Source organism: Delphinapterus leucas, chromosome 2, assembly GCF_059928025.1.
Source record: "Delphinapterus leucas isolate spDelLeu-1000000601 "Yukka" chromosome 2, BTC_Dleu_Yukka2, whole genome shotgun sequence".
In the NCBI taxonomy this organism is placed as follows: domain Eukaryota; kingdom Metazoa; phylum Chordata; class Mammalia; order Artiodactyla; family Monodontidae; genus Delphinapterus; species Delphinapterus leucas.
Window position 1 is genome coordinate 106,257,960 of NC_143130.1, and position 18,097 is coordinate 106,276,056.

At 39.3% G+C, this 18,097-nt stretch overlaps 1 protein-coding gene and 1 gene segment (V, D, J or C); one reads left to right on the forward strand and one right to left on the reverse strand.

Moving 5' to 3' along the window:
* LOC115803651 (sal-like protein 2) overlaps positions 1-18,097 on the reverse strand; it is a 900,219-nt gene that overhangs the window by 307,983 nt on the left and 574,139 nt on the right. For all 7 annotated transcript variants that reach the window (XR_016391489.1, XR_016391490.1, XM_089905397.1 and 4 more), the window contains one exon: positions 2,125-2,247. The gene's annotated coding sequence lies outside the window, so the exon portion shown is untranslated. The remainder of the gene's footprint in view (positions 1-2,124; positions 2,248-18,097) is intronic.
* On the forward strand, positions 7,521-8,580 carry LOC149750240 (T cell receptor alpha variable 8-4-like). The segment is given in 2 exon segments: positions 7,521-7,779; positions 7,895-8,580. Coding segments are annotated over 2 exon segments (393 nt in total).

The following is an 18,097-nucleotide window of genomic DNA, read 5'->3' on the forward strand; positions in this document are numbered from 1 at the left end:
ATGGAGAAGCATTTGGCCCCAGAACAGGGTGGCTGGATGTCTCAGTGATGGTGACATTACTGGTTTAAACAGGAACCTAAAGGGAACTAGGAAAGAAGATGCCAAACCTAGGCACGAATCGCCCCAGGATCAATAGATGAGGAAATCATCCACTAATCAGTTAACAGTGCTGAATGCTTTAGCAAGTTCCTTATGCAATAGTGTGCTGGGAAGAATAAGGGGCTACAGGGAAAGGTATTATTCCTTAAACACTCCAAGCATGTTTTTATATCAAGACCTGTGCTCCTTGCCTTTGTCCTCTCTATTGTGATGTTATGCCCCCAAATATCTACATGGTGCACCTCTGAATTCCTTCATGTCTTTTCTCAAATGTCACCCCTTTGGGAGTCTTTTATCTTTTATCTCTTTAATCTTTCTATTTTCCTTCCTTGAGAATCAGGCTCTAGCACACTGCATGCAGCAAGAAAGAAAGCTGAAGCACTGCCACCTGGTGTCCTGCTCAAATATTTTGTGATGCTTACACTGGCCTCGCTGCTGCCCTCTAGTGACATTGGGTAAAATTGTGGTGAAGCCTAGTCACAATACAGGCTGCCATCGCTGAACCAGTCAGTAAACTTCCCACTGCAGAAATCAGGAGAGAGAGGATTCAGGAGAACTGGCTGGTTTTTTTCTTTTGCTAGCCAGATGTGAAAGTCATTGATTTCAAATGATATATACAACACATGAGATGATTTTGCCTGTAGAGTTATAGGCTACCTTGGAAAGAAAGCTCAGAATTGTTGTGCAAGTTTGGGGTTTCTTCTCTGGTAAGTATAATTGTGTCTACTGCTCTGTCCTTTCTTGTAGTATAGCAATATCCTGAGAAGTGGGAGCAAGAGTCAATAATGGGAAAAAACAAACAATTGTAGCAAATACTGGGTGGTATACTCATTTCATATTATAATATGCCCACCCAATCTCTCAATATAACACCTTAATGAATTGACTTCTCATTAACAATAAGAACACGATAGACCATGGATACTTATGATAACACATGAAATCTGCCAGGTAACCTGCTACATATATCTCAGAAAAATATTGAAATTTATCTTGGGCTCGATTCCTCTGCAATTTCAGATTCTGTCTCCCAACACCCCCCCACCCCCCGCACGATTCTGCACATTGCCTGCAGCTGGTTGAGTGCCTAAGCTAGGGAAGGTATTGTGTTGGGTGATTTGAATGTGTGTTCTCACTTAATTCTTACTGGAACCCTGCAAGGCTGGGTCCATCCTACTTTAGGGAGACAGTGTAGCAAAGTGCTTGAGACCAAAGACTTGGGTTGTATTTCTAGATCTACCACTCGGTAGCTGAGTGATCTTCGGAAAATGACTTAATAATTTTTATGCTTCCATTTCCTCATATCTACCATGTGGATATTGATAGAATCTACCATGCAGGGTTCTTATGAGAAGTGAATGAGGTGATGAATGCCAGTGCTGAGCCCAGCACCCCCAGAAAGATACTGGCTACTTGCAGAAAAGGGAATTGAACATGAGAGAGGCTCAATACCTTGTCTGGTGTTACAGAATAAGTGTCGGAGTGGAGCCCTCTCTCCATACCCTGTCTAGAGCAGATGCCTTCCCTCACCCCAAGAGCAACTCTCTAGCTCAATACAATATTGTACTTTTTAAGTGCTTATCACTATCTATAATTATCTTTTTAAAAAATCCATTTATTCAATTCTTCCTCCTCCTACCGCACTGTAGGCCTTTTATATCCTTTCACTACAGAATCCTCTATGAGTGAACAATACTTAGTGCAGGAGGCTCAATTTATGTGTGTGTGTGTGTGTATAAAATAAATGTACAAAAGATAAAATTATTTCTAGAGTCCATGCTATTCAAACACTGATATAAAAGCTTAAGCTGGACTAATCTTTGTGTTGTTTATCTAGAACTGTCAATATGTATATCCTGCAAGTCACTTCATCTAAGATTTAATTTATGCAATATATCTAGTGATCAATTGGCTTCTCCTCGATTTCAGGTAAGGTGGGTTGCTGTAGATTACAGGATTCTACCTTACTAGTTGCATGAATGTCAAGGCTGTTGGAGGTATTCCTGTCTTATTCTGGACACATACCTTCCAATATCCGGGTGAATTTTTCAGTGGATCAGTATTTTCATCAGAAATACGCTTCACAGCAAGTAGGCTTTATGATGGTGTGGACGTACGCACACTATCCTATTCATCAAGTGGTCTGATCTGGAGAAAAAAAAAAAAGAACGTCACTTGTACTAGTTTCTGTTTGTCTAGCAGTCCATCCCTAACCTCAGCCTTTGCACTTCTAAATTGGGAGACATTAATGAGGTTTTTCAGGATTTCCTTTATTAACCACAGTGGCATCTCTTTTCTTGGGAAGGAAAGTCAGAGGTTAGCCACTGAGATATCTTCCAATCCTGTTCCACTTTCCAGAACACTATTTGAGTGTGTGGAAGGTACTGTTCCCTGAGTTTAGTACCTTCCCCATGCTCTTTCCTTTATTTATTTCAGTTGTTCACTGGAAAGAAGGTTATGTAGTCAATTTACACTGCCAAATTTCCAGAAGCAGATTTAGATTCTGAACAATCTTAATTACTGCTATCTTGTACTGTTAAATTTCCCCTGGATGTCTTTTTTTTCTTTTCCAGCTGTTTTTTAAGCTCACAGGGAACAGAGAGTATTGATTTCATAATTTTCAGATCTCTTAAGGACATTCTGGGCACAACATGACTGTTTAAACTAATATGCGTATGTTCAATCAAACTAGCCTTATTCCTGGACTGTGACACGGGCAAGATAGAACATAATTCTTACTTACTTTTAAACAACGCTATTGGAGGTAAAATTGACATTCCACAAAATTCATCCATTTTGAATGTACAGTTCAGTGATTTTTGGTAAATTAGCTGACTTATGAAACCATTACAATAATCCAGGTTTAAACACTTTTATCACCACAAAAAGCTCCTTCATGCTCAATTATAGTTAATCCCTGTTCCGATAACTGGTCACAGGCAACCAGTGATCTACTTTATATCTCCATAGGTTCCTTTTCTGAACATTTCATGTAAATGGAGTCATTCAGTACATTTAAGTTGTTCCATTTTTTGGCTAGTAGAAAGAAACCCAAAGAGCAGACTCCTGTTATTTTTAGAACATATCTTCTCTACCATTTAAAACATTTACTGAGTATCAGAAATGTAAGCGGCATGGCAGATTCCAAACACCATGGACTCCTTACCAGATAGATATGTGTTCTAGTTATTACCAGATGTTTGACCTGGAGTGAATTCCTCAATCTCTTTCAGCTTTAGTTTTTCTGTTTGTAAATTGGGAAAGAGTAATTCTATTGTGTGATTTCTGTATTCGAATAATGTACATAAAGCAATAGATAATTTAGCACATGGTATGTGTGCACATTTATAATATGAGGATTTGAAAGTTTTAGAAATTTTGTTGAAAGTTCATATAAAAGATTCCTAACTAAAGTGTTTTTCCTGCCACAAATTGCCATCCCAATCTCTCTCAAGTTGAATAATTGCTGTGCACGATGAGGCAGCCCACTTCTGAATGGTTGTCAGCTCTCTTTGTGCTGTGGACTCATGGGGGATGTCCTCACTGTTTGTGAAGTTGGTCTCAAGAAAGCAGTGTTTGAGCCCTCCTTTTGAGTGACAGGAAACTGAGTCTAGGTCAGAAATTGTTGGTGTGTTTCTAGGACTTGTATGGGGTCTTGTCTCTGATTGGCTGGGCAACCAGATGCAAAATCCTATTTTCTGAAGAATATTCCTCTGCTGAGGATACTTGGGCAGGATAAATGGAGAGGAATCCTTTGCCAGCTCCATTGTTAATCCTGTGACTTCATCTTGGCCTTAAGTCCAGGGGCTGCTGAAGACATTCTGAACAGTATGTGGCAGTGATGGAGAAGGAGGGGGATGTAGTCACATAACTCTAGGTTCTATCTGGGAATGTGTGAAGACAATGAATGCTGTGTAGAGAGATCAGTGTATGTCTGAGCCTGTCTTTCTGAACAGAAACGAGCAGCATATTGAGTGTGGAACAGATTTCTCCATCTCTGCATGTTCAGGAAGGAGGGAGCACCAATTTCACCTGCAGTTTTCCTTCCAGCTCTTTTTATGCTTTACACTGGTATAGATGGGAAGCTGGAAAAAGCCCTAAGGACCTGTTTTAATGACTTTAAATGAGGATGAAAAGGAGGAAGGATAAGTAAGAATCACTCTGAATACTAAGGAGGGTTACAGCTGCATGTACATCAAAGGATCCCAGGCTGAAGACTCAGCCACATCTCTCTGTGCCTGCACACAGTGCCCTTCAGGCCTCTGCAGCCCATGCCCAAGCCTGTGCCTGGTGCTGCTCTGGTACCAGCACTGAGAAGAGCCATGTGTGAGGTGGAAAAGGCAAATTCAATGAATTACAGTGTTTTCTATAACCAGGGGGAAATGCAATGATAGATAAACAAGCGTTCCAGTCACTGTAGCTCCGTCAACTAACGGGACTGTCATTACACATCACTCACCTCCATTCCCACCAGTATACTGGTCATATCATTGAATCAGATTCCTAGCCTCCTCTTTTGCCATGATTCCAAGCGAACTAGATAGTTACTCAAACCTTTCTAAACTAATCTGATTAAAGTAGGGTAATATTCACCACTGGTTGCTACATCCTACTTCATTGAAGGCATGTTCTTCAACACAAAAAGAAAGAACAAAGAAGACAAATGGGAAAAGCAAATAAGTTTTTATTGATTTCTCCTAGGTTTTCACAAAAAACTTTCTTAAAGATTTTGAAGTGAATATACCTTCTTTTCCGTAAGGGAGTTAACATCCGAGTGCCCTATAAGCTCACTCTCATGTAGCTCATTTCCAAGAGCATTAGAGTGTATTATGTGTTGACTATTCATGCTCTCTCACCCTTACTATGCTAATCTTTAGCTGGAGTATATTTTCTATACTTGGCCTCACTGTGGACTTTGGACACGGCAATGTGACCAGCTTTGACCAATGGAATGTGAGTGGATAGAAAGTATGGTATATCATAGCTAAAACTAAATATATTCACATGGCATGTCTTCTTTTGTTTCTTGCCTGCACTTACCAGGTAGTGGTTGTCCTTTCAGCTTTTATCCATAATGCGAAGAAGACGCAAGGTCCAGAATGGAAAGATAACTCATAGTAGCAGAACGGAATCGTCCTGTATCCAGGAGCAGAGCCTCAGAGTGCTGGGACTGCAGTTGACCCACAACTAACATACCATGGACAACTCAGTAAACTTTGTTCTTGTGAGCCACTGAGATTGTGAGGTTGTTTGTACTGAGCATTACCCTAGTCAAAGTTGACTGATATATGAAGTCATATCAATTCTGTCTTCTAAATATTTCTCACATTCAACCACCTCTTTTTTCTTTCTTTTTTTTTTTTGCGGTACGTGGGCCTCTCACTGTTGTGGCCTCTCCCGTTGTGGAGCACAGGCTCCGGACGCGCAGGCTCAGCGGCCATGGCTCACGGGCCTAGCTGCTCCGCGGCATGTGGGATCTTCCCGGACCGGGGCACGAACCCGTATCCCCTGCATCGGCAGGCGGACTCTCAACCACTGCGCCACCAGGGAAGCCCCAACCACCTCTTTTTACTTGCCTTGTTACTATCCTCATCCAGGTGCTCATAATCTCTCACTGAGTTGGTTGGAATAACTTCTGAAATGTATCCCCTATCCATGAGCTCTTACTTCCTAAATCTATCCCTGAAGTTATCATTCTAAAATACACATCAGATTAGATTGCTGTTCTATTTCAGGACCTTCTATGGCTCCCCATGACCCAAAAGTAAAAACCAAGGTGTATGTGGCCATCTACAGTATTGCTTCCAGTAAGTGTTCATCCTCCTCCCCAGTATTACACCAAGATTTCTGAACATCAGCCATATCAAATGAACTCACTCTCATATTTTCTTCTTATAAATATTATTTCTTTCTCAAGTTGGCAAAATCCTACTCAATCTTCAGGACCCAGTAAATGTCACATTTACTTTTTAAAAGATTTTCCAGGTTACATAAATTATATTTATTTGCGCTCTCCCTCTTTTAGTGTTCTGTACACAGTTTTGTAAGAGCACATATCTACTATGCTAAGAATATTTGTTGGTTTTAACTCTTCACTTGTCCAAATTCGTCAAGGATAGGGGCCCATACATATTATTCTTTAATCCCAGCTGTTATTATTGTCCGTGACTTATAAGAACCATTCAGTAGATCTGCCTACAGCTTGACCACAGTTTACTTTTGACAAGTGCACTGATTAATGAGAGCTGGTTTGTGAAGCTGGTTTATATGAGTGGGTTGGAAACCTTCCATTGCGGGAACACTTGAAGATACTTCTACTTCATTATATCCCTCAAGCCAACACATGGCTATGTTTCCCACTCTTACACCTGGTTCTTACTTAAACCATCGTCCCAGGAGGACAATGTGCCCCCATCTAAGCATATGTATCAACACAGCCATACAGAAGTTTGTCTCCATATATTCGTGGTTTTTAACATCAATTGTAAATGAAATGGTGTGTGAAAATTCTGTATGTTTTTATAACGTATCATTTCTATACTTTCTGATATCTCCTTTGGCTCTCTTCGCTCTGAGTACAGCTTACCCAGGACCTTTTGATGAGTCATGGTAGATGACCGTAAAGACAACTCATATCATTAAATTAATCTTCCTCAACTTTCTGCTTTCCACATTAAACATTGCTGCTTTTACACATATAATTCACTTTCCCTCCCCTAAAAATAAAAAAGATATCTCTCTTCCTTTTAAATAGTGTGCCTCTGGCCAAATGCTTCACCCACTCCATTCACTTTGACTTCTCTGGCACCTCAGCCCACTGATCGTCCAAACTCTATGGTCTGGTTCTTCAGGACTTTCTTGCTACTGATTTCTTCTCATCATTTAAAATATTCAAGCATGCTCCTCTTAAAAAATATTTAATATTCCTCCAAATTCATACATGCCTCTCCTGTAACCAATCTGTTTTTTCTCACAAATACCAATGATCTCTTTATTATTAAATCCAAAAGGTATTTTTTTTACCTCCTTCATCTAGACAAGTGTTTCTCAAATTCTAATGTGCGCAGGAATCTTATTAAAATGCAGATTCTGACTCAGGAAGTCTGGGTAGGGCCTGAGCTTCTGCATTCAGAATAGCTCCCCGGTGATGCAGATGCTACTCACCTGCAGACCACATTCAGAGCAGCCACGTTCTGCAGTGCTTGCCACTCCTTTCGGAGACTTTTGGGTTCCTGGCAGGAAGGAGGTGAGGAAGGTTCACAAAAATTGTGAACTGCTCTTTCTTTCTCTATCTGACCAATAGAGGGGGCTGTTGTGTAAACTGGAAATGGTTTTCTACATTAAGATCAGAATAATCTCACAAAAACCTTCCTTCCCTACAGTTTAAAGAGATATTCTGACACCACTTTTTGCACAATGACATGTACAGCATCTCAGACGCCAGAGGCAGGCAGTCTTGTTAAGACAGCCTCTCTCCCAACACACCTTACAACGTCCATCAGAAGAAGAAATCTAAATCCTGTGTCATTCCTTCTCAACCTCACAGCAACCTGGCTTCAAGTCCACCAGTCCTCAGACTTTTGTTTGTGGAGAATCTCCCAGAAAGGAGCTCACTGCCTCCTCACTGCTCCACCATGACCTTGGTGTTCACCTTGATGCTTGAGGTGCTCCTGTTCCTGAGTGAGTACTGTTCCATTTTACTCTCTTGTCCACACATGGAACATTGCTTTGGACTGACTTTGAATAGAGACTTTTTGTTCCGACTGAGTTCACTGATTCATCATTGATGTTTCAGAAGGAGCAGGAGCCCAGTCGGTGACGCAGCCTGACGGCCACATCACTGTCTCTGAAGGAGCCCGTCTGGAGCTGAGGTGCAGCTACTCATCTTCTTTTTCGCCCTTTCTCTTCTGGTACGTGCAGTACCCCAATCAAGAGCTCCAGCTTCTCCTGAAGTACCTATCTGGAAACAGCCTTGTCTCAGGTATCAAAGGTTTTGAGGCTGAATTTAGGAGGAGTGAGAAGTCCTTCCACCTGAGGAAAACATCAGCCCATTGGAAAGACTCGGCCAAGTACTTCTGTGCTCTGAGTGACACAGTGACTAAGACTACAGTGGGAGCTGAACACAAATCTCCTGAGACTTAGTACCTTAAAAGACTCAGGGTCTCAGCCTATGTTATTTTCAGGATGTTGGCATGTTCTGTGAAGGCAAACAGTACAGAGAATACAGAATCCTGAAAGTGGTTGGTTCCCATGGGCATCTTAGATTTCTTTTCTCTTTTTTCTTTTGCAAAGGAAAGACTGTTGGTTTCTTAATTTCAGTGTTCTCAGTGGTCTTGAGGCTGGTGGGTGGTTTCTTGTCGGTGTCACCTGAGCAGGCTGTGCCTATGCTGTACTGTTTTGTTCAGAGTAAGTTTTTATGTCATAAAAAGAAAACCCAATCTTAATATTCTTTTTCAAAATATAGTCAACAATTCCAAGGCATTTGTTCTCACTTATTTAGTTTGGTTCAAACAAATGGGATTCTGGTTGGAATCACATTGGAAACTGACATTTTAGGATATTATGTTCTCCTACCCAAGAATATTATATGCCTCTTCATTTACTCAGGTCTTGTTTTAGTCCTTTAAAAGTAAATTTTGCTTGCTTGTTTCCAGAAAAGTTGGAAAAAATGAAATGAATCATTGAATAAGTGGAGAGTTGATGTCTAGTATTCTGTGTCTGTTCCTCTCTCTGAACAGGGAAGAGAGCCAACAGAAAGTGGAGCAGCATCCCCAGTCCACAAGTGCCAGGAGGGAGAGGTTTCTATTTTTAACACAGTCACACACGCAGCAAGAGTGAGAGTTCCAACCATTAAGAAGAACATATCTCTGTGCAGGTCATAGGCTCAGACTCCACCTTCTGCTCTGTAATCATGGGGACCCCGCCCACGTTCAGTCTGTTCACAACCCCACAGAAGGAGGCACTCACTTTCACACAAATGATGTTTCTCAGAATTCATACCTGAGGTTGTTCTGTTTCCCCCTTTCTGCACACTTCGTTAGGCAATATAAAAATATTTTACGAATGATGCTTGTACACAAAGAGCTTACTACCTAACAGTCATAGGAATATCTCTCTCATTAGATTTAAGCTTTATGAAGATATCAATTTTTTTTTACCAATAAGCATTCACCGAACAATGGTTGAAAGAATGAATGGCTGATAATATTTATACCCATATATACAGGCAAATTTATAGCCAATGGTTAGAATTTGTATGGAAACTAATTTCAGCTCCCTATAAGGAAAAATGAACAATTAGAGGTTTTTCAAAACAAAACAGATTGCCTTGAGGTGTAAAATATTCCTCATTACAGGAACTAGTCAAAGAAAAGTGGAATGTCCATTTTCCAGTGATTTGCAGAAACGATTACAAAACAATATGATTTTGCACCAAACTAAGAATTTTAAGTTTTAAATGAGGGAAAATACCGTGAAAGAATTGAACAACCAAAAAGCTTGTAAAATTCACCACAGATTAAAAAAAAAAATCACTTCCAAATTCATGGAAATTGGATTTTGAATTTTTACTTGACGCATGTGTAGGAATTTAAGTGAGGAAAATGGTAGGAGAACACATTCCAAGCAGGATAAACTTATTAAGAGCAAAGATCAAGAAACAATAAGCAAGAAGAGTTTCAGAAATTAAAAGTTTTTAATATTACTGAAAGGGACAATTTTTATTGGATGGTACTGTGAGATAATATGAAATGTTAGCTTGAGGCAGTAGTTCATCCAAGAGGGCCACACACAGCTCAGAACTGGGTTTCTTTCCAGATAAAAATACAACATGTCATGAGATTACCTGTCTTTAGCATAAGCAACATTAAGGAATATCTTGAAATTGTTTTTTAGAATGAGCTATTAATCTAAATTTAAACTGGTAGATAATATCAAAGATTTACTTTTACAAGCACACTTCTAAATGTATAGAAAAACTGGATTTCCATAATGATTGATTCAATGAACAAATAAATTTCGTTTTCCCTGAGCAATTCTACCACCAACTAATTGCCATATTGCAGGAAAGGAAAAATCTAAACACTTTCCCAATGTGTTGCAATTTTATGATCACTTTGCAGCATGAGTTTTGTTTAGACGTAGGGGGAGACTAATAGCTTCTCTGCATTCATTAACCTCCCGTAAAGGACAAACTTTTAAATCAAATAATACAGACCAAACAAATAAAATTAACTACATTCTGCTTTGCTTTGTACTTTGTTCTCTTCCTCATCTGGCTGCAAAAACCCCTGCATGATTTTCACTGAAAATAACTCCAGAATTCATGTGAGATTTTGCCCTCCTCAGTACTTGTACTGGTATAGTTTAGATATGTTCCCATCTACTTCCCTGCTCTTCAGGGTACTGAGTTGCCACAAGGATAAGCCAGGCAGATAGTCCTTCAACATTAAGGCTAATTTCTAACTTACCCCCACTGTGCCTTTTATCATCACAAACATGTTTGTTGTCTAATTTGGTTCACTCTTAGAAGAGCATGGTTTGATGTACTTAAAAAAGGATATTCCTTCAGGCAGCAATATACTAAATTTTTAGGGGTCTTACAGCTCCATTTTTCTATTAAATGGTGCAGGGTTGAGAATCAAGTAAGCACATAAAAAATAGACAACAACACCGTAGTAAAACTAAAATTGTTATTCCACCGTTTGGTGATTTAGTTTATATCCACATCGTTCAGAAAGAGAGAGGCTTTCTTCAAAAATAGAAACTGAGAAGCGTGAGGAAGAGAAATTATTTTATTGAATAAAAGACTTTCTGTAACACTCAGTGATGGATGAAGTGAGAGATGTGGTAACTTCCAGTCAAAGTTAGTACATTTTACTTTCATGAAATGTCTATGATCCATCCCAGAAAAGCAACCCATAGATTTAGAATAGTCCCACTCACCGTTGTTTCATCAAGGAAACGTTTTCTTGGTGCTGAATGTTGGGTAATGCTATATACTATATACAACTGAATGTTGAGTAATGCTATATTTGGGGTCTTGAATGGTGGAAGAGACCAAGAACAATTTAAGTGAAAGGGAGGGGAAATAAGAATAGACCATGGACAGAGAAGATCTGTCCAAAAGAGACTATTCAAGATTTGCTTTAATCTGTCATTAACATTGAAATTTGAAAGAGTTACTAGAATAGGCTCACAGACTCTGAAAACTAGAAACAATTGTGGAAAAGAGGGTAAGCACAAAGATGCAAGCCATGAACACATCTGCTTTGCAGACAGATTCATTTAAGTGGATATCTGTGGTTTTCGTGTTTTTTTCTACACAGTAGAGCTGCCATTTCATTGTGAGCTGTGGAAGTTAATCACTGGACCATTTTAGGGAACAACATTCACACCTTAGCCTAAAATATAGAGAAAGACAATGCAGAAATATGAAGAAAGACAGATCTGAGAGCATCGTCAGAGCCTATATCCAGCTCTGCCTGGAACAGCAAAAGTCAAAATACTCTCATTAGGAACAAGCCAGCATGAGCTGAGATTCTGTCATTTACAACAAATAGATCCATAATTACTACAGAAGAAGGTGGGGGGGAGCCTTTTGGTTTTGTACTATTTTATGAGCTGAATTTATGGTGCTGAGAAGCATTTTTCCATCAAAATAACTAGAGTTATGTAGATACAGATCATCACTCGTCTTATAGTAAATATGAACCAGGTTAATCCTATGTATGTTTTATGCATTTCTGATTGGAACAAATTAGAAAAATACTGAAAAGATCCACAACTCTGCCACATAGACAAGCACTCATTATTTTTACTTATTTCGATCTTTTTCACAATTTTGCACATTGTTACATCATAGAGACAATTTTATGTCCTTTTTATTAACACTCACTTTTGTCATTAAAAATACCTTGTATTCATAGCTTGAATTCATTATCTACTATTCTACACCATAGATATACCACACTTAAGTTTATAATTTTCCTGTTTGGGGATATCTTGATTATTTTTTTCCAGTGTTTCATCATTTTAAATAGCATTATGGTATACGCCTTTAAATAAAAATTTGAATTTCATTTTCTCATCATTTTATTAGAACAGCATCCTAGAACTGGAATTAGTGGTTCAGTGGGTAAAAACAGGTTATAGTCTTTTTGCTCCTTGTGTCTCGGGAATGGGGAGTTAGTGTTTAGTGGGGGACAGAGTTTCAGTTTAGGAAGCTGAAAAATTCAGGAGATGGATGATGGTGGGAGCTGCACAACGATGTGAATGTACTTAGTGCCACTGAACTGTACAGTTAAAGACGGTTAAAATAGTATGTTTTCTATTATGTGACTTCTACCACAATAAAAAATCATTTTCAAAAGTATTCTAAATGTATCAGCTCTACTCCCTAACACCTTTCTTACTTGAACCCACTACAGTCAGGTTTTCATCCCTACCATTCCGTTGAAATCACTCTTGCTGAGGTCACCAGTGAGTTTTAAATTTTATTTATTTATTTATGGCTGTGTTGGGTCTTCGTTTCTGTGCGAGGCCTTTCTCTAGTTGCAGCAAGTGGGGGCCACTCTTCATCGCAGTGCGTGGGCCTCTCACTATCGCGGCCTCTCTTGTTGCGGAGCACAGGCTCCAGATGCGCAGGCTCAGTAGTTGTGGCTCACGGGCCCAGTTGCTCCGTGGCATGTGGGATCCTCCCAGACCAGGGCTCGAACCCGTGTCCCCTGCATTGGCAGGTGGATTCTCTACCACTGCGCCACCAGGGAAGCCCACCAGTGAGTTTTATATCAACAAATCCAATGATGCATTACCATTCCTTATCTTATTGAGTGTCTCCGAAGAATGTGGCATTATGGCTACTCTCTCCCTGAAACACCATCTTTGCCTGGATTCTGGAACTCCACATTCTCCTGGTTTGCCTTCTTCCTTGCAAAATGCTCCTGCTCAGTCTCCTTTTCCTGTATCTTCCTCCTCTTGCTGGTCTCTACATGTTGTGTTTTCTCAGAGCTCAGTCCTCAAACATTTATTCTCTTCAAATGATCTTGGAGGGGTTCAGGACATGCCACCCCAAAACAGGCCAATAGTATAAAAGCACTTAAGCCTAGTCACTTTGGGTCTTCATTTTTCTATGAGGACCCCCACGTACATGTAAAAATTATTAAATAAAATCTCTATGCTTTTCTCCTGTTAACCTGTTTTATGTCAACTTACTTCTCAGGTCCAGATGGAGAACCTAAGAGGGAACAGGTAAAGCTTTAGCTCCCCTACAATCTCATCTAGGGATATGGCTTTAATGACTATTTATACATTGATGACACACAAATTTACATTTTCATCCCAACCTTCTCTATTGAAAGCCAGGCTCATATATACTGTAATCTATGAAACATCTACACTGGATATCTAATTGGCATCTAACATATGCTTAACAGAAGGCCTAATTTCCCCCCATAGGTTCTTCCCTCACTCTTTTCCATCTCAAAAAAAAATGGCAATATAATTCACCTTACCAGAAATCCTGGGACTCCTCCTTAATTCTTCTGTTTCTCCCATACCCCACATTGTCAAACAAACCTGCCACATAAGACTTATTTTTTTCTCATAAAAAGTTTGACTTTGTTTTTCAATTCAAACAATGATGTTACACGATGGGTTTCAGTGACCACCAATTCATTTCTGAATTCTAAGATGACAGACAGATAGATAGATAGATAGATACATAAGATCAAGGAATCTTGTCTCGATGTTGCTGCCTAGTTAAAACACCTCCCTGTCTTGCAATATTTCTTGCCTAGCTGTTCAGGACTTTCCCTCAGAAGCCAGGAGCCAATGAATCGCTTACTTCTTTGGTACCTTGGAGATTTTAGACTCTGCAGCAATGTACCATAGTAAGATTCAGGATGGTGGAGGTTTTTTTAAGGGAAAGTTAAGAGGGGAAAGTGAAATGGGAAAGAGGCAGCATGACATCTGGATCTCAAGCATGTTCTAAAGCAGTTTTAGGGAAAAATACACAAACCCATACACACACACACACGCCCACACACACACACATGACTAGATTCCATTAGAATTATCTATGCCTACATAAACCTTGGCAAACCTTCATATAATTTCAAGAGTATAGGAATCCCAGTTTAAAGACTACTGGTCTAAAATAGGACAGGGAATTCCCTGGCAGTCCAGTGGTCAGGACTCTGCACTTCCACTGTAGGGGGCATGGGTTCAATTCCTGATCAGGGAAATAGATCCCACATGCCTTGCAGCATAGCCAAAAATAATACAATAAAAATAAAGAAAAAAATTTTTAAGTAAAATACAATGGGCCACTCTCACTAACACACTTGTCACAATATACTTACTGAGAACTCATTCTTCCCCACTGATCTGAGATACTGTCTTTAACATATACTAAATTTCCATATACAATTAGGCTTAATTATTGATTTGCTATTCCATTTAATTGACCTATCTGCTTAGTCTTAACTTGTACTTAAGAATGTTCTTGGGCTTCCCTGGTGGCGCAGTGGTTGAGAGTCCGCCTGCCGATGCAGGGGACACGGGCTCATGCCCCGGTCGGGGAAAATCCCACATGCAGCGGAGCGGCTAGGCCCGTGAGCCATGGCCGCTGAGTCTGCGTGTCTGGAGCCTGTGCTCTGCAACGGGAGAGGCCACAACAGTGAGAGGCCCGCGCAACGCAAAAAAAAAAAAAAATGTTCTTTCCTTTCTCTCTCTTTTTAATTTCATGCAACAGACAATGTGCTCATTTCTTCCACATTTCTTTTAACTGTTTTTTATTTTTGCATATGAATGCTATAAAAGCTGCTTTTAAATTGTTGTTTAGCTGTCTTCTGATAGTGGCTTTTCTTCTTTTAGGTTTTCTGATATATCATTATTTCACCTGCAAATATGCAGATGATATTTTACCTGTTTCTTTCCAATTATTATGCTTCTAATTGTTTTTTCTCTTGGCCGACTGCTTTATGTAGTAGCTCGAACACAATGCTAAATAGTGGTAAAGGTAGTGGACATCTTTGTCTTTCTCCTAACTTTAATAAGAAAGCTTCTAGCATTTCCCCAGAAGTAGGTGCTGCTCTGAGGTTGTGGCATATGCATTTTTTTATGTTAAGGAATTAGCTATTAGTTACTTTTTTAAGTATTTTTAACATGAACGTATACTGTGTTTTGTCACAAGCCTTTTCTGCGTCAATGGAAATATGATTTTTCTTGTTAGCTCTAATGCCAGTGATGAAGCTACTCACTTTTTTTTTAACATCTTTATTGTAGTATAATTGCTCTACAATGTTGTGTTAGTTTCTGCTGTGTAACAACGTGAATCAGCTATATGTATACATATATCCCCATATCCCCTCCCTCTAGAGTCTCCCTCCCACCCTCCTTTTCCCACCCCTCTAGGTGGTGGCAAAACACCGAGCTGATCTCCCAGTGCTATGCAGCTGCTTCCCACTAGCTATCTATTTTACATTTGGTAGTGTATATATGTCAGTGTTATTCTCTCACTTTGTCCCAGCCCTTTCCCTTCCCCGTATCCTCAAGTCCATTCTCTACGTCTGTGCCTTTATTCCTGTCCTGCCCCTAGGTTCATCAGAACCATTTATTTTAGATTCCATATATATGTGTTAGCATACAGTATTTGTTATTCTCTTTTTGACTTGCTTCACTCTGTATGACAGACTCTAGGTCCATCCACCTCACTACAAATAACTCAATTTCGTTTCTTTCTATGGCTGAGTAATATTCCATTGAATATATGTGCCACATCTTCTTTATCCATTCATTTGTCAATGGACACTCAGGTTTCTTCCATGTTCTGGCTATTGTAAATGAACATTGTGGTACATGACTCTTTTTTTTTTTTGAAAATGAACATTTATTCTTGTTACAATGTTTAAATGTAAGCTTACAGAACACCAGCTTCCATTCACATACACTGAGCTGCTAAATATGTTTGTTGAACTTGTCTTTTCTAGTTTTCTATATTACTTTAAATATGATTCTAAGTTTAGAACTCAAATATTTGGGTGTATTTGAATTAACATTGCATGACTCTTTTTGAATTATGGTTTTCTCAGGTATATGCCCAGTAGGGGGACTGCTGGGTCATATGGTAGTTCTATTTGTAGTTTTTTAAGGAACGTCCATACTGTTCTCCACAGTGGCTGTATCAATTTACATTCCCACCAACAGTGCAAGAGGGTTCCCTTTTCTCCACACCCTCTCTGGCATTTATTGTTTGTAGATTTCTTGATGATGGCCATTCTGACTGGTGTGAGGGGACACCTCATTGTAGTTTTGATTTGCATTTCTCTAATGATAAATGATGTTGAGCATCTTTTCATGTGTTTGTTGGCAATCTGTATATCTTCTTTGGAGAAATGTCTATAATAGCAGATTCTATTTTGTACATTTTATTAAACATCCCCACAGGGTTAAGTTGAATAAACTTGAGGTAGCAAACACAGCATTTATTGCTGGCTGCCTATTATTGCTTGAGAAAATCACTTATCACCTTTAACTAGATACATTCTTGCTGGTTCTGACCTGGGATGTTGAAATTACCATCTGATTGACAGGGTGCATAATATTTACAATTGTTATATCTTCTTCTTGGATTGATCCCTTGATCATTATGTAGTGTCCTTCTTTGTCTCTTCGAATAGTCTTTATTTTAAAGTCTATTTTGTCTGATATGAGAATTGCTACTCCAGCTTGCTTTTGGTTTCCATTTGCATGAAAGATCTTTTTCCATCCCCTTACTTTCAGTCTGTATGTGTCTCTAGGTCTGAAGTGGGTCTATTGTAGACAGCAAATATATGGGTCTTGTTTTTGAATCCATTCAGCCAATCTGTGTCTTTCGGTGGGAGCATTTAGTCCATTTACATTTAAGGTAATTATCGATGTGTATGTTCCTATTCCCATTTTCTTAATTGTTCTGGGTTCGTTATTGTAGGTCTTTTCCTTCTCTTGTGTTTCTTGCCTAGAGAAGTTCCTTTAGCAGTTGTTGTAAAGCTGGTTTGGTGGTGCTGAACTCTCTCAGCTTTTGCTTGTCTGTAAAGGTTTTAATTTCTCCATATATATAAATAAATAAAAAGAATGTCATATGAATAGAACCATACAATATATAACCTTTTAAAAAATTATTTATTTATTCATTTTTGGCTGCACTGGGTCTTCGTTGCTGCTTGCGGGCTTCAGTAGTTGTGACTCACGGGCTCGAGAGCACAGTCTCAGTAGCTGTGGCACTTGGGCCCAGTTGCTCCGCAGCATGTGGGATCCTCCCGGACCAGGGCTCGAATCTGCGTCCCCGGCATTGACAGGTGGATTCGCAACCACTGCGCCACCAGGGAAGCCCTATAACCTTTTGAGATGTCTGAATCTCAGGGAGAGGAAACACATGACACTGGACACAGGTGTGATCTCCATCTCTGCCAACACACTCAGTGTTTTCTACCCCTGATGTTTTGAACTTTTGTTTTTATGGGAAGAGCTCATCATTTCAAGTGTTTGAATTCCTGTGGATATTTGATTTATAATTCTATGAAAAACACTACGGCAATTGATAATGGAGAGGTAGTGCTGAAGGTTAGACCATATCCTATAATCATGTTGAGTCATGTTCTGTATACAAGCTTAGTTGCACAAACTCCATCCTAAATTTTTATCAATAGATATTTTTATCACACTTTAGGGCTAATTTTATTGATGAAGATTTACTCTAGCAGTACGGATTGGGGTATAGCTGTTATTTGGCTTTTCTTGGATGGCATTGAATGAAATATCCAATAATTCTTTAACTTTGTTGCAATAGTAATATCTTTGTAGGGCTGAACATTTGCATTAGGATGGGTATTTTTTCAAATAAAGCCATACCTTAGCAAGTTATATTATTGGTAAGAGGACAATGTCAGGAAAATCAGAAATATATAACATTCTACCATTAAAGTGGGAAGATGTCTCTAAAAGATGAAAAACAGAAGAA